Genomic DNA, 18,140 nt, shown 5'->3' on the forward strand with positions numbered 1-18,140 from the left:
GACAGTTTCTAATTGGGTTTCAAACGGTTTATAACTGTTTTTTAAAAAATAAGTTGAAACTATTTTACAAAATGTTTCATATACAGTTTTTAATAGTTTCAAACGATTTCAGGAAATAAAATAAAATTTAAAACATTTATAAACCGTTTTAAAGACGGTTTTTAATTGGGTTTCAAACTGAACCCTGTAGACCATCCCCATGGGGGTGGTGAAGGGAGGGCCCCGATTGTTCTTCGACAGTATCTATTGATACTTTCAAATCAAAGTTATAAATACGTATATAGCTACTTGTCACTTAGGACAAAAATTCAAGCGTTTCTCTACGTGGTATCTCTCTCGTGCCCCATGCTACTCGGGTCAGAGCCTAAGCTAGTGAGTTTATAACCGTTTCTTAAAAAATAATTTGAAACTGTTTTAAAAAATAGTTTCAATTACAGTTTCAAAAGGTTTCAATTTTTTTTAAAGTAGACATTTTCGAAACCGTTTATAATACAATTTCAAACAGTTTAAAAAAAATGGAGTATTTTTACAAAAAATTTCAGAGTAAAAAAATAAATTTCGGAGTAAAAAAATAAATCTTAAAAAAAAGGTAAAAAAATAATTTTTCAAAAAACAGAGTATTTTTGCAAATATTTTTTAAAAAAGGGGTATTTTGTGCAAAATCCTCAATTAAAAATGTGGCATGAAGGCCCATAAAGCCCATTTTCTTCTCAATAGAAAGGCCACCGTGATTAAGATGCTCAGAAGCTAACTCTGGAGGTTTGGTTATAAGCTAACTTTAGAGGTTTGGCCAGAATCTAACTCTAGAGATTTGGCCAAAAGCTAATTTCAGAGGTTTGACCAAAAGCTAACTCCAGAGGTTTGGCTAGAAGTTAACTCTAGATGTTTGGCCGGAAGCTAATTTCAGAGATTTATCCAGAAGCTAATTCTAGAGATTTAGCCAAAAGCTCAAAACAGAAGCTCAGAAATAATTCTTCAGAAGATCTATAAAGACCAAATTCATCCTCAAAAGAGTAAACCATGTGTAATTGGCCAGAAGCCCAAAGATATTTTTGTCAGAATTTTAATTGACCAGAAGCTAAGATCTCCAAGTTGCTATAAGCCCAAGATCTCACGTGCTGACAGTTTTCTTGAAAGCGGCAGTTTAAATAGATAAAGAAAGCCAACATTTTTTCTTTTAGAAATGGAGAAGTGGGAGTGAGAAGTGGGCAGTTATCATCTGGTAGTTTCTACAGGCGCTATAAAATGAAGAAGAAGACAACGATTACAATCCCAGACAATTTCAACAAAAAATCAATACTCTCAGGAGATTATCACCACCAAATACTTTTATTTTATGAAATCTTTTGTACGCAGTTTACAGTTTTCTTATATTCAATCTTTTGTTTTCGACATTACTTTCAGTCCTAGTTTCATTTGCAGTGTCGAATTCTAGATTTTTAATTGCAGAAGTTTTATGCTAATTTTTAAAGTTTTTCAGGAGATTTCTTTACGAATCATTAAACTTTTTACGTCCTTTAAAAACTTTCCACAATCGCTTGATTTATTTTTAAAATTATAATTTGAGGTATAACCTCTGCCACGCTCGCACACTTCAAAGGCACAAACTGTTTTCTTAAACAACAGGAAAAACCCTTTAATGAATTCATTGTTGTGTTTAATGTATTCAAAACATAATTGTTTGATTTAGTGCCATGATGACTATTACGTGGAAATTCATGATACCCGAACTTTAGGTTGTAGTATCATTTTATGAGCTAGTCTGTAAACTTAACTTGGGTTAATTATACTCATAATATCCAAATTTTGTTTAATGTATCATTTTGATATCCGAACTTTACTTTGTATTGTTTTGTATAAATGAAAAAATGTATCAATATAAGGAATAATGTCAAAAAAAATCACGAATTTTATATGTTTTTCATTTTAATCATGCAGTTTAAATTTTGTCATTTTCATACATGAACTAACACTTTTTCCCAAATTCATACATGGTGCTGAGGTGTCACAATTCCATTGGTGTAATTTGCTGAGGTGGAGGTCATTTTACACCAATAAAGGAGTCACTTCAGCGTCGTGTATGAATTTGGGAAAAAATGGTAGTTCGTGTATGAAAATGATAAAATTTAAACTGCGTGATTAAAATGAAAAAACATGTAAATTTCGTGAATTTTTTTGATATTAATTCTTAATATAATTAGTTAGATGATGGCGACATTGCACAATGTTGCTCAGATAACATCAAAACATTGCTTTCAAAACAATAAAATAAGCTTAGGATTATTCACACATGCCCAAACACTAACTGCCATTATTGACAAAATGAATTTCAAAATTCTTAAGTATTAATTGTCATGAAATTTTAAGAACCACAGATTTCTTGTCTTATTTATTCGGTATTTTTGTTTTCTTTCTCATTTACAACAAAATGTAGAGGGATAATTACTATCAAACCTTGAAATTATGTTAAATACCATTTTCTTCTTGACATGTAGGTAACAGATACCTGAAATATCCGGGTTTCAGTTACATGAAACTAAAATGTCTAATGAGTTGAAATTATCGAACTTTTTTAAATTTACCTTTTTTATAATCCAACCTCTTAAAATGTTAATTTTCGTTTAATTCTGATAAGTATGTTTTTGTAGCCAACTATTCATATATTTTTTTTTCAAAAAATGCCAATTGTTTTTGATTTTCTTCATTTATGATCAAACTTTTTTTTTTTTCGTCAATTGTAGCCTAATTTGATAAGAAAATGCCGATAGAAAAAGTTTAAATCTGGTTATAAATGAAAAAAAAAATCAAAAAATATGGCTTATATCTATACTATATATAAAAGCACGGATGGACATGACATTAACGTTAATGTCCTTTTTACTTATAAAATTTAATTATTAATTAAAAACTATTAAGATAATCATTAAAATTAGAGTACTAACTAAAATAATTTACTATGTCAAGATAAGTTAGAGTATTAACTAAAATAAACTAGTATGTTGAGATAATTGTTTAGAGTAGTAATAAAAATATATTACTTTGACTATTTAATAATTACTATTTTAATCATTTTTTAATCGTATAAAATTTTAAATAAGGTAAATTATTTCAATGAACTACTATTTTAATTTTCTATTTATATTATCTATTAAAATTTTCTATAATTATAAAATTTGAGTACCAATTAAAATTTTAAATATTTAATAAGATAATATTATTTCAAATTTTATTTGATAATTTGATGAGTCACACTACGAGTCACGTGTAAAACACGTAAAGCGACACTAGTATATAAATATGTCTAGTTGATTACAATTAGAATGTACTTATTGAAATTAGACTATATGTTTTTAAAAGGTTATGCCGTAACTAAAAAAATCAAAAAAGTTGGGTATTTTTGAGTGATTAGTCGAAACTAAAATATAAGAAAAAATAATACTATGTCTTTTTGTAATTTTCTATGGGATATGAAAAACTTTTGGTGTTCGATCTTGAATGAAAGATTTTTTTTTTTTAGCAGAAATAAGAATTTAAAAAGAGTTTAAGGGATTAGGAGACTGAGACAAGGGTTTAGAGTGGTTCGGATTACAAATCTATCCTACTCCACTATCCAATCAAAAATTGAGATTTACAATCAACTAATTAAGATTCACAAAGAGTTTTGTAAACTAACTTCTTAGTGCTTTCAAGCTAAATACCAACTATGTTATTTTGCCTAATCTCTAACTTACAAGTGTTGAGTATTTTCAAAGTTAAACTCTAACTTACAATGATTAGAAGTTTACATTTACTCCAAAACTATAACAGACAAAGATGGATTTAAAGATTAAAGTTTGTTGTTTTAAAGTTTATAAATCATTAATCTTGTAACATTGCGAATAAATTTATAATTATACCCAGAGTAAACTACAAGCAAAGCACTAATAAACAAAAGTCACTTGTAGGAAACTGGCATGTCATGCCCGTGACATACATGTCGTGCCCCCGACTTGTGCTTTGTTGGAAAATCTCCAACGGCTAGTGCAACATGTCAAATGGGCCTTTAGAAATATATCAGTTGAGCTCCAACGGTCTTCAAAAGACGCGCCCATGACACACCTTTTGCGCTTGTGATTCTTCTAACGGTCGACTAGGGTTTGATCAGGTTTGAATGTCGCGCCCATGAAGGACTATAGTCGCGCCCGTGACACTAAGATGTCGCGGTTGCGAAAATGCTACTGGACAGCATGAAAATCGAAAACTCAATTTTCGATAGAAGGGTCTGAATTGACTCGTGGGTGATTCTAGGTGATCCTACACACTTAAAATAAGATTAGAACGTTGATTATCAAAATCAAAATAAAGGAGTATGAAAAGACAAAGTCCAAACACTTTTCAGAATACAATGGAGAACAATGTTTTTAACCTAATCTCAGAAGATGATTTTTAAATATAATATCTAATGAGTCCTTACAAGATTCAAGATATATGTAAAAATCCTTACATCTAACGTTTTATTTTTCAACTCTCATCTCAATTTCTGAACAGAGTCAGTAGATTCTGAATTAATATGTCCTTTCAGACACACTTCAAGATATTCCAGCAGAATTATGGCAAAGTTTTTAATCTTCCTACTACTTATGTTTCTCTTCAAAACTTATCCATCACAAGGTATGTCATATAATTTTCACACTTCTAAATTTCTGATTCCTGCTTCATTAATCCTGAGTTCCTGACAGTACATTTTTCTACATAATCAGACATAACAAATTGGGTCAGAATTGACTGCGGATCAGACGGGAGCTACGTCGATAACGGACTTCTCTGGCAGACAGACGACCGATTCATCAAAACAGGCGAAAATAAACAGATTTCGCCAGATAGTCCGACAAAATTAGACCAATTGAAGACACTTCGCGTTTTCAAAGAACAGAACAAGAACTGTTATAGTCTGCCTGCTCCGACAACAGATAGGTACTTCATTCGAGCAATGTTTCATTATGGTGATTATGATGGTAACTCGAATCCACCGAGTTTTGATCTCGAGTTTGATGGAAATAAGTGGATTACTGTTGAGACTTCTATGACTGGAGCTGTCTTTCATGAACTAATGTACAAGAGCAAAGGCGAAAATATTAGTGTGTGTCTGGCACGAACCGAGGATACGCAGTTTCCTTTCATTTCCGTGCTCGAAGCTTGGGCTATGCCGGACGATTCTTACTCTATCATGAGCAAAGATCGAGCCTGGATTATAGGTTATCGTTATAATTATGGTGGCACTGATTTGATTCTTGGGTAAGAAACTAAAAAACCTTCTAAATTTTATAGCTTTTATTATAGGCATCCTATTCCACAAAATTTTGCATATGACTAATAAACAATACTGTAAATTTTAATTTCCAGGTATCCTAATGATCGATTAAATCGCATTTGGAAGCCGATAACTCCATCAGGATTACTTGCAGTGCAAGCTAATTTCACAACCCTAGACTACACAGTTGTTAATGAACCTCCTGATGAGACAATAATTCAAGCTGTTCAGTCTCAACTTCCAACAGAATCTATTATTTTTCCGCCTTTCGAATTCGACGGAACAAATCGCCTGTACCATGTCGATTTTTATTTCACAGAAATAGATCAAGATCCTAATGCTATTAGGAACATTTATTTATATGTGAATGATGCCCTTGAATTTACTATTACCCCACAGTACAAAAACTGCACTGGCTATATGATAAATACTCAATCTTTTGGTTCATTGATTGTTTCTCTAGTTCCAACTTTAGAATCCACATTACCCCCAATAATCAGTGCAATTGAAGTATATACAGCGACCGATCCGCTTGTTGGTGCCGGAACTTCACAGGATGATTGTAAGCAACTCTTTAGCCTTGTGTTCTTGTCATATAAGCCTAATCTGTAACTTTTTTGAGTAGGTGGATTGGAGTCATATAGCACTAATAGAAAACAAGCTATCGCAGACATTTTCCGTCTGGAAATATACTAATATTCCGTTTCGGTAAAAAGATTTCCCGACGGATTACCAATAGAACGGGAAATATTTGTCACCGGATTACCAAAATATTCTTGATGGACGTAAGTGGCTGTTGGTAATTACCGACTGATATTTATGGTGGTCGGTAATTACCCCCCTCACACTTTTTGGAGCTCACAGCACGCCACATTTACCGATGGATTCATCGCTAAAGCCGTTCGGTAAATATTGGCGCTAAAATGGCGCCTTATTTGCCGACTTGATCTATTAGCGCCATCGGAAATGTTAAATTTCTTATCTATTGGCATTGCGTCACTAAAATCGTTGCAAATTATCATTTAGCGATGGATTTTACTTTCGTCAAGAAATTCCATCAGTAATTTATTGTTTTCTAGTAACTTAATCTATTTTGATAATTTAGCCTACAACTTTCTAGAATAAGTTCAATCACACTAACTCTTTTATTTTAAGAGCGTATAGAGGGCAACCGTGTAAATATTTTTATTTAATATTGTATTGTAAATTCAACATGTTTGTATTTTTTGTTTAATATCTTATACTAATTCCAACAATTTTGTGTTTAATATCTTCACCGTTGTTTTTCACGAGCTCTGAAAACGCATAAGTACATGTGGTACGCTGAATTTATTTATAGGAGTTAAAGTCTAAAAAAAAAACCTATCCTAATTAAGGTCTCTGTACATTCTATTTTTTCTTTATTTCGTCCTTAGATGTTTTCTTTTACTTGTTCATCGACTTAAATGTCTCCGTTCCACGAGTTCAAGAACCGGAATTACCCTTTGCTTGTATATTTTGTAACTTAAAGTGAGTTCTTGTCGAAACAGTGGATGGTTTAGCAGTTCTCATCAACTCCTTTGAGCAGCTACAAGGATGGAGCGGCGAGCCCTGTCTGCCGCGTGATACTGTATGGCAATGGCTGAGCTGCGACGGCTTTGACCCGCCAAGGGTGACTTCAATGTATTATAGTTACCTGTTTTGACTGAATATTATGTTGAAGTAGAATAAAATCTTTTCATTTTTTTAACAGAATCATATTCTTGGGCTGTTTTTGAAGAAATTTGACAGGATATGGTCTGAATGGTCCTCTCCCTGACTTCAGCAAAATGCAAGAGCTTGAAACAATGTGAGTGATATATACTTGTCATGTTTAAATAAACTTATTAATATTTTTCTGTTCTTTTTTTAATAGTAATTTGTTTATCAGAAATCTGTCAAACAACAGCCTTGATGGTCCAATTCCAGTTTTCCTTGGAAATCTGCCTAATCTAAATTTACTGTAAGTCATAACGGCACACACTACAAAGAAACAGGCGTTTTGTGACGTATTTTTGGTTATCGCAAAAATAAGCGTAACAAATAATTCTAACGCAGAAAATGTAATCCATCACAAATTAATGACGGCGAAATCCGTTCTAAACTGTCATCTATGATGAATTTATGACAGATTTTCCGCCGTCACAAAAATGAGTGTCACACATAATTTTTGATGTTATGACGGAAAATTCCGTCACAACAGTAAATTGACACATTGAAGAATCCACCACAAACTTATGATAGCTTTTTCCGTAAGCAAATCACTTAAAAAGCTAATTGTAATCCAAGAACTAATTCATTTTTATATTTTATTGTGTCTTAATTAGTGACCTTCGAGATAATGATTTTTCTGGAGATGTTCCACGGAGTATTGCTAACAACAACAAACTCACCTACTAGTAAGTCGAGGGTTAATAGTCAGTGATACTAAACATTTTCCCTATATTTCACTTGCTACCATAACTTCGATTCGTATGTAAACTTCAATTGATATTAAAATGATACTAAAATTCTAATTTTAATTTTAATTTCAAGTCAAACTGTTTACTAAAATAAAATTAGTTTATGTGGCAATTGATAAGAGCGTATGATAATGTAAGATGCCACATCAGGCTACGCTGATATTATGACAAACATAGCAACCGACGGGGCAGCATATTCTTATTCGGTCATCATATCATATTGAAATGCGATAAGTAGCATTGCTTGAAATGAAATTTAAATTTTTCGTACCATTTAAATACAAATTGAAGACTTGGTACGAAATTGAAACATACGAAAAATGTTTGATTCCTAATTTGAAATCCTTGTTTTTGTCATACATTCAGCATAGATGGAAACATAAACCTGCAGCAAAGAAAGAAAAAGAACTCAGCACTTATAGTTGGGTTAGCCGTTGGCATACCAATAGGCATACTACTAGTAATTGCAGTGATAATCATAATATATGTCTTCAATTACAAGCAACCGTCGTCGAGCCAAGGGCAAGCACCAGAAACGGAGATCACAGGCGGCATTGCAGGCGCAAGTGCACAACTTCAGTCTCAAGAAGATAGTTCTTCCGCATTGCCGATAAGCACATCAGCAATGGTCAAGCCAGTACATCCCACGGAGGATGAACCAATCGTTATAACAGCTGCGGCTCCAAATGGTTCTTTAGTAAATCTGTTAATAATTCAAGAAAATGCGTTTTCTGCAGGAGCAGCAAGTGGAGAAGCTAATGTTTCGGACACTGTCAATGCTGTCGTTACTAGTCATCAGCCTGTGTCGCAAGACATTGACGAGGAAGAGCTCAAGGAGCTGCTTCGACAACATGGAAGTTCAGGAGCTTATGGGAGAATATAACTTATAGGATTCGTTTTTCAATGATTAAAATTAAAGTACTAGACTCATATGCCAACTTGAATACACATGTTTTACTTTTGAGCAAATTGAATAAAAGTTTAAGGCTTAATCACCAAAAAAACTCACCTTTTAGCCCCTTTTCAGTTGCACCCTGACGTTGCAATTTTGTCAGTTGCACCCTAATTCGCACCTTTGGGTTTCAATTCCACCCTCAAAATTAAATTGGACTTTTTTCACTCGGAAAAAATTCATAAAAACCCTTATAAAGTACTCGTTTGAACTCTTTTCCACATAAAAAGTTAAAAATGGATGACTTATTTTAACTTTTTTCAAATGAAAAAGAGATCAATTTAGTACTTGAGGGTGGAATTGAAAACCAAAGGTGCGGATTAGGGTGCAAATGACAAAATTGCAACGTCAGGGTGCATTTGAAAAGGGGCTAAAAAGTGGGGGTTTTTTTGTGATTAAGCCAAAGTTTAATTGCTTTAACAATCACAAATTTTAATGTGTTTGCAATTTTGACATAGATTTTTAACTTTAGCAACATCAAACACCAACTTTTTTACTGTATATTCCAGTATCTACATCATTTTTCTAATGGAAAATTGTTCGGCATTTTGGATGCGAAAAAAATAGATCATGCATTAAACTGCAAAAATTAAATGTCCATGTTAAAATTACAAAACACACTAAGTTCGTAATTTTAAATAATTAAGCTTTGAATGAATAACTTTCAAAATCCACAATCATTTATAATCGCAAGTAGAACAAGCCTATAACATATAATCAAAATCACAAAAAAAATTCCCATGTATAACCGATAAACCACGTCATTTTACAACAAATCTCACATTTATAAATATGGAAATCCTATTTTAAACATATATTGATTATTTAAATAGGAAAAAAAGAAGTTTGTTGTAAAATGATGTGGCACGTCTGTTGCATGGGATAATTATACGGAATCCACAGAACATGGTACACAGAACAGTACAACTAAAATTTGTCTAAACATAAGAAACTAAAATTATTATAAGAGTAAAAATCAGTGCACTAATAATTGATTAAAATTAAAAACCTTGGTATTAATGGCACTGCCATAATTCCTCTGAATATGCCTACTCAAATCCCAGTTGGTAGATAAAACATGTACAGAAAATGCCACCTAGAGAAGTGCCCAGAAGTATAATCTCGTAGTCGTCGATCAAAAACGGGAAACCACAGATTGTCCCAAGAAATGGAGAACAAGCAATAAGATGTTACTAATCTGGCTTTTTCAAATTTCATCTCTAAATAACTAAAATGCGAATTTATTTGTAAAAAAAAACAACTAATATGCGATATATTGCTAGAAATGACTTAATAGAGAGAACAAGATTGACAAGACAATTGCTAAAAATTATAAAGTCGAGTACCATTAATGCTGCAAACTGACCGACATTCTAACGAATGAGTGTACATAACTGAAACTTTACATTGTAAATGGAAATTGTTGTTAATGTTGAGGTAGAACCGGTCTTTTTTCCAATGCCTCGTAATGAACAACAAAATTATCCTGAATTCATATCAAATGTATAGGATGTCAGAATGCAATAAAAATTTCAGACATGCAAATGACTTAAGAGTGTAAACCAGCTTATACCTTCCGGATTATTTCAAATGTGTTTGGATCGAAACAGTGGAAAGATCCTCTCTCATACGTATTTGACTTAACAAGTGGCTCTACATTAGCAACTCTTATGAACCATAACCGGTGCTCTTTGTGATAAAACCAACCTCGGTTATAACTGCGAAAACAAACCAAAAAAAAAGGTTTTCGATCATCATTATCAAAATAGCCTCGTACCTATAGCTATAATGCAAAATGATTTTTTTAGCCATAACTTCGATTTTGCAAATACATCTCTAAAAAAAATTGTACAGGTCTATCAAGTTTACAGGTAAGGACAATTATATCTAAACCTCGACCTGTTGCACCACGCCATTCGTGCAACAAACCAATAAGGCGTTAGCCATGTGCAAATGTTTAATGATAAAAAAATAAACAACGAATAAAGATTCCCTATCGCAAATGATTATTGGCTTGTTGTAAAAATGACGTGGCACATCAGTTGTGTGGGATAAACACTCCTAAACCTCAGCTCAATCAAAACTATGACATTTCTCTTTTCTAGCTGACCAATCAAGTAAATCAACGTCATACTAGACATACTCCAGATATAATTGTCCCAATTCGCAAAATTGACAGATCAGACTAGCCAAATTTATTTGTAGGGAAACATTTGACAAAATGGTTGAAGTTAGGGATAGAAAAAATCATTTGCCAACAGTAAATTATAGATCTACGAGTCAAAAAAATTAAAAAGAAAATCTTGTTTGAGACAAATCCATGCAGATTAAAAGATGTCAGCATAATAAAACTCTTAGGAGGCTACATGGAAATAAGGAAACACCAAACAGAGGCTGGGAGCTTACAGTTCATTAGCAGCATGTAACTGGGCCTCATCCTTAGGCATGCTGAAAGTGCAGGAACAAGAAGAGAGAAGACGTGAGTGTCTAAATATGAAAATTAGAACAAAAGCAACACATTCAATCAAGAAACCAAACCTGTAAAATATATAAAATAAAGTTTCCACTGTGAACTTTGAAAAGTAGCCTTGCTGCAACCATATCCAACTGTAGTAAGAGCAGGAAGAAGAAGCCAAATATACATTTTAAATAAAAAAATATATTAAAGAGAAAAAGAAACTTACATGTAGAGGAGGAGGTTGTTTAGCATAATAGCATTGTGGCACGTTAAATTCAGGATCGCCCTTAGCAGGCTCATCAGACCATGGAGAGCCAAACGTCTTATGAAGATTTTCCGTTGAATTCAAATTTAATCCAAGAGTTGTCAAATCAATTCCAAGAGCCAGGGAGGTAAGATCAGGGTCGCTCATCCTTATAACACTTAACAACCCAAGTAACCCAAATGGGTCAGGAGCAGATTGTGCTGCCTGCATAGATTTCACGCCTTGATCCCTATATGGCTGATTAACTGCGGACATTTGCTGTAGTCGGAACTGGGACTGGTTCTGGTGTTGTTGATACTGCTGGAGGAACTGGTCATATGATCCAATACCTGAAACTGTATTTGGCGAGTTTAGAGGTCTCAATCCAATCCCTGGGGGTCCATTTGTCTGAATAATAGACAAAAGATGAATTAAAAAATCATAAAATGCCAATAATTCAGAACTGAAAAAGGACATTTCCTGTAAATTATAGCAACACATTTCCACACCTGTGAGTGATAGGATGAATGTGAAGACGGAAAAATGTCTGAACCATGAAGAAGATCTTGATTGTTTGCAGATGAGAACGAGATGCCGCTACTACTAACAGCAGGAGCATGTTGTTGCTGCTGCTGCGGACGATAAGATGGAAAATTGCCCCCCAAATTGAATCCAGCGGACCTATTCATCTGCAGGGAGAAGCAACAAAGCGTAAGAACAATATAACAGGTAACATGTAAGTGACCAAATTTAGAAACCTCGACTCACAGGGAAGTGCTGAGATTGCATCATTGACATGGTGCTATCATGCAGTTGATCTTTCTGATGTATATCCATTGTATAATCAGCATTACCACCTGAAGAGAATCTAATGTCAAGATCAACACAAACACTATGCAATAGAGTAAATAAGAAATCCAAAAGAAACCGAGGAACCTTTAAATCCTGGCAATGCTGGAAAATCTTCATTCTGGATGCTAAATTCTTGATTTTGTTGAACAATAGGACCAAGACCTTGTTTCCGCAACGAACCTGAAAATTTGGTGCCTCGTGATTAAACCCCAATTACAGATCAGAGTAGCTAGTAGAAACAGCCAAAAGCCATATAACAAACTCAGGTTTCATTACCCAATTGTCCTTGAGGCCCTCCAGCAGAATTAGGACGACTGTTCAACGCTGGGAATTCATTTATGTCAAAGGGGGAATTATCATTAACATTCATATCGTTCAACATCCCCATGGAGCTGAGATTGTTCACTGCTTGCACATGGTTTTGCGAAAGTGGGCCACCGGCACTAGAATAAGAATTTCCCAGCATCGAAATTACCTGTGGAGATCCTGAATTCAACATGTGTCACTTACACAAGTAAATGTAGACAAAACTAAATAAGCAATTACAACTAAAATCCACAAAAAGAAAGGAGGAAAAGAGAAATGGAGACATCGAGCTGTCAGAAAGGTGAAAAATGATAGGAAAAATTGACTTCTATAGCAATGATGCACACTGGAAACCAGTATCCCGAGAAAGAAAGCCCACGGACATGAATATTTATAAAATTAACCATAACAGAACTAACAACTAAATCCAATAATTAATCATGTGAAAGTAACACAAAGAGATAACAGTACATTCTACTTAAGCATGCTATAAGCTACTCAAAGACTTCTCGACTATCCTCCAAAACTACAGTGTATAAATCAGTAGTCACTAAAGTATATATCAAAATTCAGGATTGTATTTATTGATCTTGAAGGAGGGTACAATAACAGGAGCCTATCAAAGATATAAAATTACAGTTACCAATTCCTCTATAAAGGAACACAGTAATGAAAACTTTGGTGGCAAAATAGCAACAATTAGATATTCCAGGAGCATTCAGCAAAAGTGTTATTTCAGCAAAAAAACAATCATTTAATAGTGGAAAAAGTTCAATCTCAAAACAATATAAGCTTCAAAGCATTAACTGAATATCCAAGCCAGCACAATGGTTGGTGAATCTTATCCGAATCCCAATTAATTTTAGTCAACATATAAGGCACTAATTGAATTTCCTCAAACTATAATACCTTGTGGTAGAACACCCGTCATTAATCGATTTTGTCCCTGCATACTTAAACTTCCAGATCCACTATTTGCAGTTAGATTTAGTCGAGATGCCAGAGCAGGAACAGACAATCCTGCTCCCGAGCTTATGCTCCTTCCTATGTTTCCCCCACCAACCATGTTACCCATTGAACTTGTGATACGAGGACCTGCATTTCCCAAAATCGGGGATACTCCCAATCCTGGAACAACATTCCGGTTACCAATTCCAGCAGAGGTTGGAAGAATTCCAGGAATAGAAGCACCAACTCCATTTGTATTATTACTAAATCCAGGATTTCCTACAACACTTATACCTCCTCTGTTCCCAACTCCTGAATGGCCATGAGAGCTTCCGTGCGATAACTGCAAAGTTCATAGCATGGAAAACAATATAATGTCGACCATCGAAAAAAGACATTTGCTTCCTAGTTCACTACATTCACCAATTCACATCATACTATAAGTACCTGAGAAAGAGCAACAGGCATATTATTGGATGCAAACCGCCCGCTAGAGAGGCTCCCAGTAGGTTGTTGAACACCACCAGAAGGAACATTATTGAGTGAAGAGTTTCTTGATGTTAAAGTACCTGGCATGTTGGGGACATTAAAGCTCCCATGGATATTATGCAGCCCTTGAAGGGTTCCTGCAAGTAAACTCACAATTACAGACACACACAAAGAATATGCAATGAAGCTATAGCACATCTATCAACCGGGTGTTTGGTAATTAATTAGAGAAAAGTGCTTTTCAAAGAAAAAAAATTAACTATTTTGAGTTTGAAAACTGATGTTTGAGAAAAGCAGTAAATTGACGTTTTCCTTTTCCCAAAGAGAAGATTTGTAATTTTTAGTAAAAAAACAAACAATTATTTGAAACATTTCTGAAAGTGCTTTTCTGACCCCAAACATCTATCTCAAACAGACCCTAATTCTGCTCACCAGTATGATGAAAAACAGGTGATGCTGCACCAGACTGGCCAGAGAAAGATGAAGCAAAAGAACGTCCAGTACTGTCTGGAAGATTTGATGCAGAACTGTTTAGAGAAGACTGCAGCAAAAGCGCGAAAAACTTCAGTACAAACTGATATGATGTACCAAAGAGGACAACCCAAAACCGAATGATTAATTTAAATCTCCAAAACAAAATGACAGAAAAACGAAACAACAACAAGGGATAGAAGCTTCCATCAAGGACAAGAAATCTAAGAAAATTTGCAATAACAAGGTAGAGATCTTAAAGGGTTTATTCACTTCTTCATCTCCCTACATTATTCCTGGATCTTATAGAACAGTGCAAATCATTTTGACTAGAAACTTAACAAATACAAAATCTAATATAGCTTTTAGCAAAAAGGGCATGGTTTAAGATATAAAGTTGTATTGGTGTAGGAAAAATTATGTTTGACCAAGTTCTCTAAATGATGCATTTTAAAGTTACATTATAGTTTACATTTTAGAAATCAAGAAAAGGTTTTTAAAAATAGTTCTCTAATCATGAACTCGGTGTACATTTCAAAATGTATAAAATCAATATCTATAAGTTATGAGTACCTAGTAAATTCTTTCATTTGATGCAAACAACCAGAATTTAAGCAAATAAAAAGATCTTCAATCATCTAAAATTAAGTCCAACAGAAAATTGGAAATAACAAATTGCTTCAAAATCAAGCACAGAATCACACATTTCCTCACTGATGCACATCAGTCACTCACGGACACTGCATACTAAGTCGCAAAATTTGTAATGAAAAAAATATGCATGCTTAAGATGCCACATATAAATTCTAACAAAAACCCATCAGCATCATAACAACGTGCATTAACGTCTTTCAGAATTCAGCGACAAACTAAAAAAATTGAGTCTAATTGATGAATAAATAGTACCTCCCCCTAAAGAAAGTCTTCTTATTAATAAAACCAGAAGTAACAAAACGACCTTAACTCTAAGTAGCACGAACACTTCATTCAATCAACGTTTCCCGTTGAAAATTCGGCGTTTCAGGCATGAAACTTCATTTTCTATATAGGAAACCTTAAAAGTACACTGTTTAACGGTATTTGTGTCCAAGTGTCCCGTTCCCGTGTTCGTGCTACCTAGCCTAAATTAATAGACTTATGCAAATAAAACAAAGCATTTATAGAGAAGAGCATAAATACATTAAGTAACCCCGACATTGCATAAACGTCAAAAGGTTAAGGAAAGATCATTCCTCGCTTAGAAGCAGCTGTATTTCGTCTTCAATCAAAGGTATAGACTGGTAAAAAAACTCTTTCCACAGTATCTTGCCCTGCATCCAGAAAATAACAGCAACAAAATTTTGTCAAACAAACTTCAAAACCCACATAAAAATCACTTAACTCAGTCTACGTTTAACCAAATTTTGTCAAACAAATTTTCTGTACATTTAATTACCGAATAATTAATCTTAAGCTACTAAACATAAATTAAATTACAAAACATAAAGCTAAAAACACCAAACCAAACAGTATCCGAATTTTCTTATATTACATTACCACAAAAACTTAAAAATCAAATCCAGTTAATTCTTAAAAAAATAAATCCCAAAAACCCTAAATGCGAGCTTACATAATAATGGAAAACAAAAATTGAAAATAAAGTTTAAGAGAGGGAAGATGGAGATCGAAGTACCTGAAATAAGATGAGCGATTGGGTAAATAATATATAAAATTGCTAAATTAGATCTTTTGTGTGGGTTCGGGTTTGGGTTTGAGAGTCAAAAAGAAGCCAATTTTTGGGGGGGTTTTAAAATTTTTAATTTGCCCTAAAAACGAAACCAAGCGATAGAGAAATTGAAAGTTGTGCTAGTAGTAGTGCAGAAATAATGTTCTTTTTTTATTAATTTAATTTATGATTTTGATAAATACAAGTTAAGATTGTATCCGGCCGTGACTATCTTAATTTTAGGTAAAAGGTACAAAACAACCCTCATAGTTTTCTCTTAAATTAATTTTGGCATAATTAAGCGTCTGTTGTTTTAAAACTGAGCAATTAAACTCTTCGTCCATTAATATTGTAACCTAACGTCACTTGCTGACATGTCTCTTATAATCTTATAAAAAAAGATTCAAAAATAATCTTAATATTTTAAATATTTACTAATTTTATATTTATGAACCATATAGCATTTTTTCACCCCTTTCTACCTAATTAGCTCTAGTTAAACCTAATTTTAAACAAACTAAAACTCAATTAAATTAAATTGAAAAAAAATGAAAACACATGTAAAATTCGTGATTTTTTTAACATTATCCCTTTATATTATATACTAATTGCTATATTAATATTATTTTGATAATTTTAAAAAATTGATTTGAAATTTAATTTAAAATAAAAATTACAATTGATTTTCATGCATATTATATTATTAAAACTATACTATACAATTATTTTATATTTATAAAAAAAATATAAATGTTAATTATATTTATTTAATATATTTCATTATTATATAAAAATAATGTAATTTTATCAAGACTAAACAATTTAAATTTAATAGGATATTTTTTGTGGAACAAATTGATAATTTTTAGTAATGATCATGAGACAATCTAGAGTTAAATTAATCGCTTAAACTATAGCTATAAATATTGATAGTTATTATTGATGGAGTTTATCCTCTTGATCATAGATTAAACCTACAAAATAGAGTAAATGGTCAATCGGACGGTGGTTGTCCTAATAACTCTCTAATGCTTACGTTAGTCTAGGCTCAAGCAGCGTATTTTTTATATTCAATTCGGTTGTGATTGTAGGCATACCTCATATCTTCATATAAACACGATGAATACCTTATAAGAGTTGGAATAAACTAGTGATTCTTATTTAGTTGTATATGTTTGAATAGGAAAACGATCCCTTGTTTAATAAGAGTCATGTTTAGGAATATCTTCGTAAATAGGTTATCTTTCCAAATAGGAATAATATTTTCCAATTTTGAAAGTGATTTCATTTGGTTTTCTAGATATTGTTCCATTTTCGTGTAAGCAGGTCCTTCAGCGACGTGCTTTGCACTCGAATCTGGATCTTACCGAATCATATGGGATTTGGTTTTGTTGGGGATTTGGGCGAATCCTTTGAGCAGTCTTCAGTCACGGCAAAGTCTCTAAAACTCAGGTATTGTTATCTTTGGGCTTTCACCTTTGGCGAGCCCTTGGGTTCACTCGGATGAGTTAATCCATACGACTCAGTTTATAGTTCTTATTCTAGAATCTGATTTCTAGGGGTGTAAACGAACTGAGCCGTTCGCGAGCAGCTCGGTGTTCGGCTCGATAAGAGCTCGGTTCATGTTCGTTCATATTCTAAACAAACTGAGCTCGAGCTTGATTTCATGTTCGTTAATATAAACGATCCGAACATGAACATACTGATGTTCGGCTCGTTTTCGTTCACGGATAGCTCGAATAAGAGTTCATAAACAAGCTCGTCAATGAGCTCGATTAAGAGTTCGTGAACGAGCTCATATATAGTTCACGAACAAGTTTGTTTAGAAACTCGATTAGGTGTTCGCGAACTAATTCATATTTAAATTAATTTATACAATTATGTTTCTCATTATTCAACTCATATTCGTGAACGAGTTCGATTAGATTGTTTTTAATTTATTCAG

The 18,140-nt window shown here is 33.3% G+C and overlaps 2 protein-coding genes and 1 non-coding gene across 5 annotated transcripts; 2 read left to right on the forward strand and 1 right to left on the reverse strand.

Annotated features, from left to right (window-relative positions):
- The first annotated feature begins 4,357 nt into the window (after positions 1-4,357).
- Positions 4,358-9,116, forward strand: LOC126653706 (probable LRR receptor-like serine/threonine-protein kinase At1g05700). The gene is made up of 8 exons (XM_050347637.2): positions 4,358-4,650; positions 4,740-5,274; positions 5,383-5,852; positions 6,820-6,952; positions 7,050-7,118; positions 7,200-7,271; positions 7,636-7,707; positions 8,137-9,116. Exons 1-8 carry the CDS (start codon positions 4,590-4,592, stop codon positions 8,651-8,653), a joined length of 1,929 nt encoding a protein of 642 aa, XP_050203594.1. The 5' UTR covers positions 4,358-4,589; the 3' UTR covers positions 8,654-9,116.
- Positions 9,117-10,030: 914 nt separating this feature from the next.
- LOC126653688 (probable NOT transcription complex subunit VIP2) lies at positions 10,031-16,352 on the reverse strand. Of its 3 annotated transcripts, XM_050347630.2 has the most exons (15): positions 16,163-16,352; positions 15,670-15,800; positions 14,452-14,560; positions 13,978-14,156; positions 13,825-13,873; positions 13,492-13,710; positions 12,553-12,762; positions 12,361-12,456; positions 12,193-12,281; positions 11,934-12,113; positions 11,407-11,832; positions 11,261-11,313; positions 11,129-11,170; positions 10,296-10,440; positions 10,031-10,208 (listed from the first exon to the last, which is right to left on the reverse strand). In XM_050347630.2, exons 2-15 carry the CDS (start codon positions 15,685-15,687, stop codon positions 10,149-10,151), a joined length of 1,875 nt encoding a protein of 624 aa, XP_050203587.1. In that variant the 5' UTR covers positions 15,688-15,800; positions 16,163-16,352; the 3' UTR covers positions 10,031-10,148. The 3 variants fall into 3 exon arrangements, with proteins under 3 accessions (XP_050203587.1, XP_050203582.1, XP_055959632.1); XM_050347625.2 differs by having other exon boundaries at positions 13,492-13,873; XM_056103657.1 differs by lacking the exons at positions 10,031-10,208; positions 10,296-10,440 and having other exon boundaries at positions 11,125-11,170.
- LOC126666415 (small nucleolar RNA snoR35) lies at positions 14,452-14,532 on the forward strand. Its single transcript, XR_007637916.1, has one exon. It is a non-coding gene; the product is annotated as a small nucleolar RNA snoR35 (small nucleolar RNA).
- Positions 16,353-18,140: the final 1,788 nt, after the last annotated feature.

Source organism: Mercurialis annua, linkage group LG1-X (assembly GCF_937616625.2).
Source record: "Mercurialis annua linkage group LG1-X, ddMerAnnu1.2, whole genome shotgun sequence".
NCBI classification, from domain to species: Eukaryota; Viridiplantae; Streptophyta; class Magnoliopsida; order Malpighiales; family Euphorbiaceae; genus Mercurialis; species Mercurialis annua.

Excerpts from the sequence above, each read along its gene's own strand:
- LOC126653706 (XM_050347637.2), top strand. The coding sequence starts at position 4,590 with ATGGCAAAGTTTTTAATCTTCCTACTACTTATGTTTCTCTTCAAAACT. Across the intron at positions 5,853-6,819 it reads CGGAACTTCACAGGATGATT|TGGATGGTTTAGCAGTTCTC; the intron begins GTAAGCAACTCT and ends TTGTCGAAACAG. Across the intron at positions 7,119-7,199 it reads ATGCAAGAGCTTGAAACAAT|AAATCTGTCAAACAACAGCC; the intron begins GTGAGTGATATA and ends TTTGTTTATCAG.
- LOC126653688 (XM_050347625.2), bottom strand. Across the intron at positions 14,157-14,451 it reads ACCTGTTTTTCATCATACTG|GAACCCTTCAAGGGCTGCAT; the intron begins GTGAGCAGAATT and ends GTTTACTTGCAG. Across the intron at positions 10,441-11,128 it reads TTACATGCTGCTAATGAACT|TTATAACCGAGGTTGGTTTT; the intron begins GTAAGCTCCCAG and ends TTGTTTTCGCAG.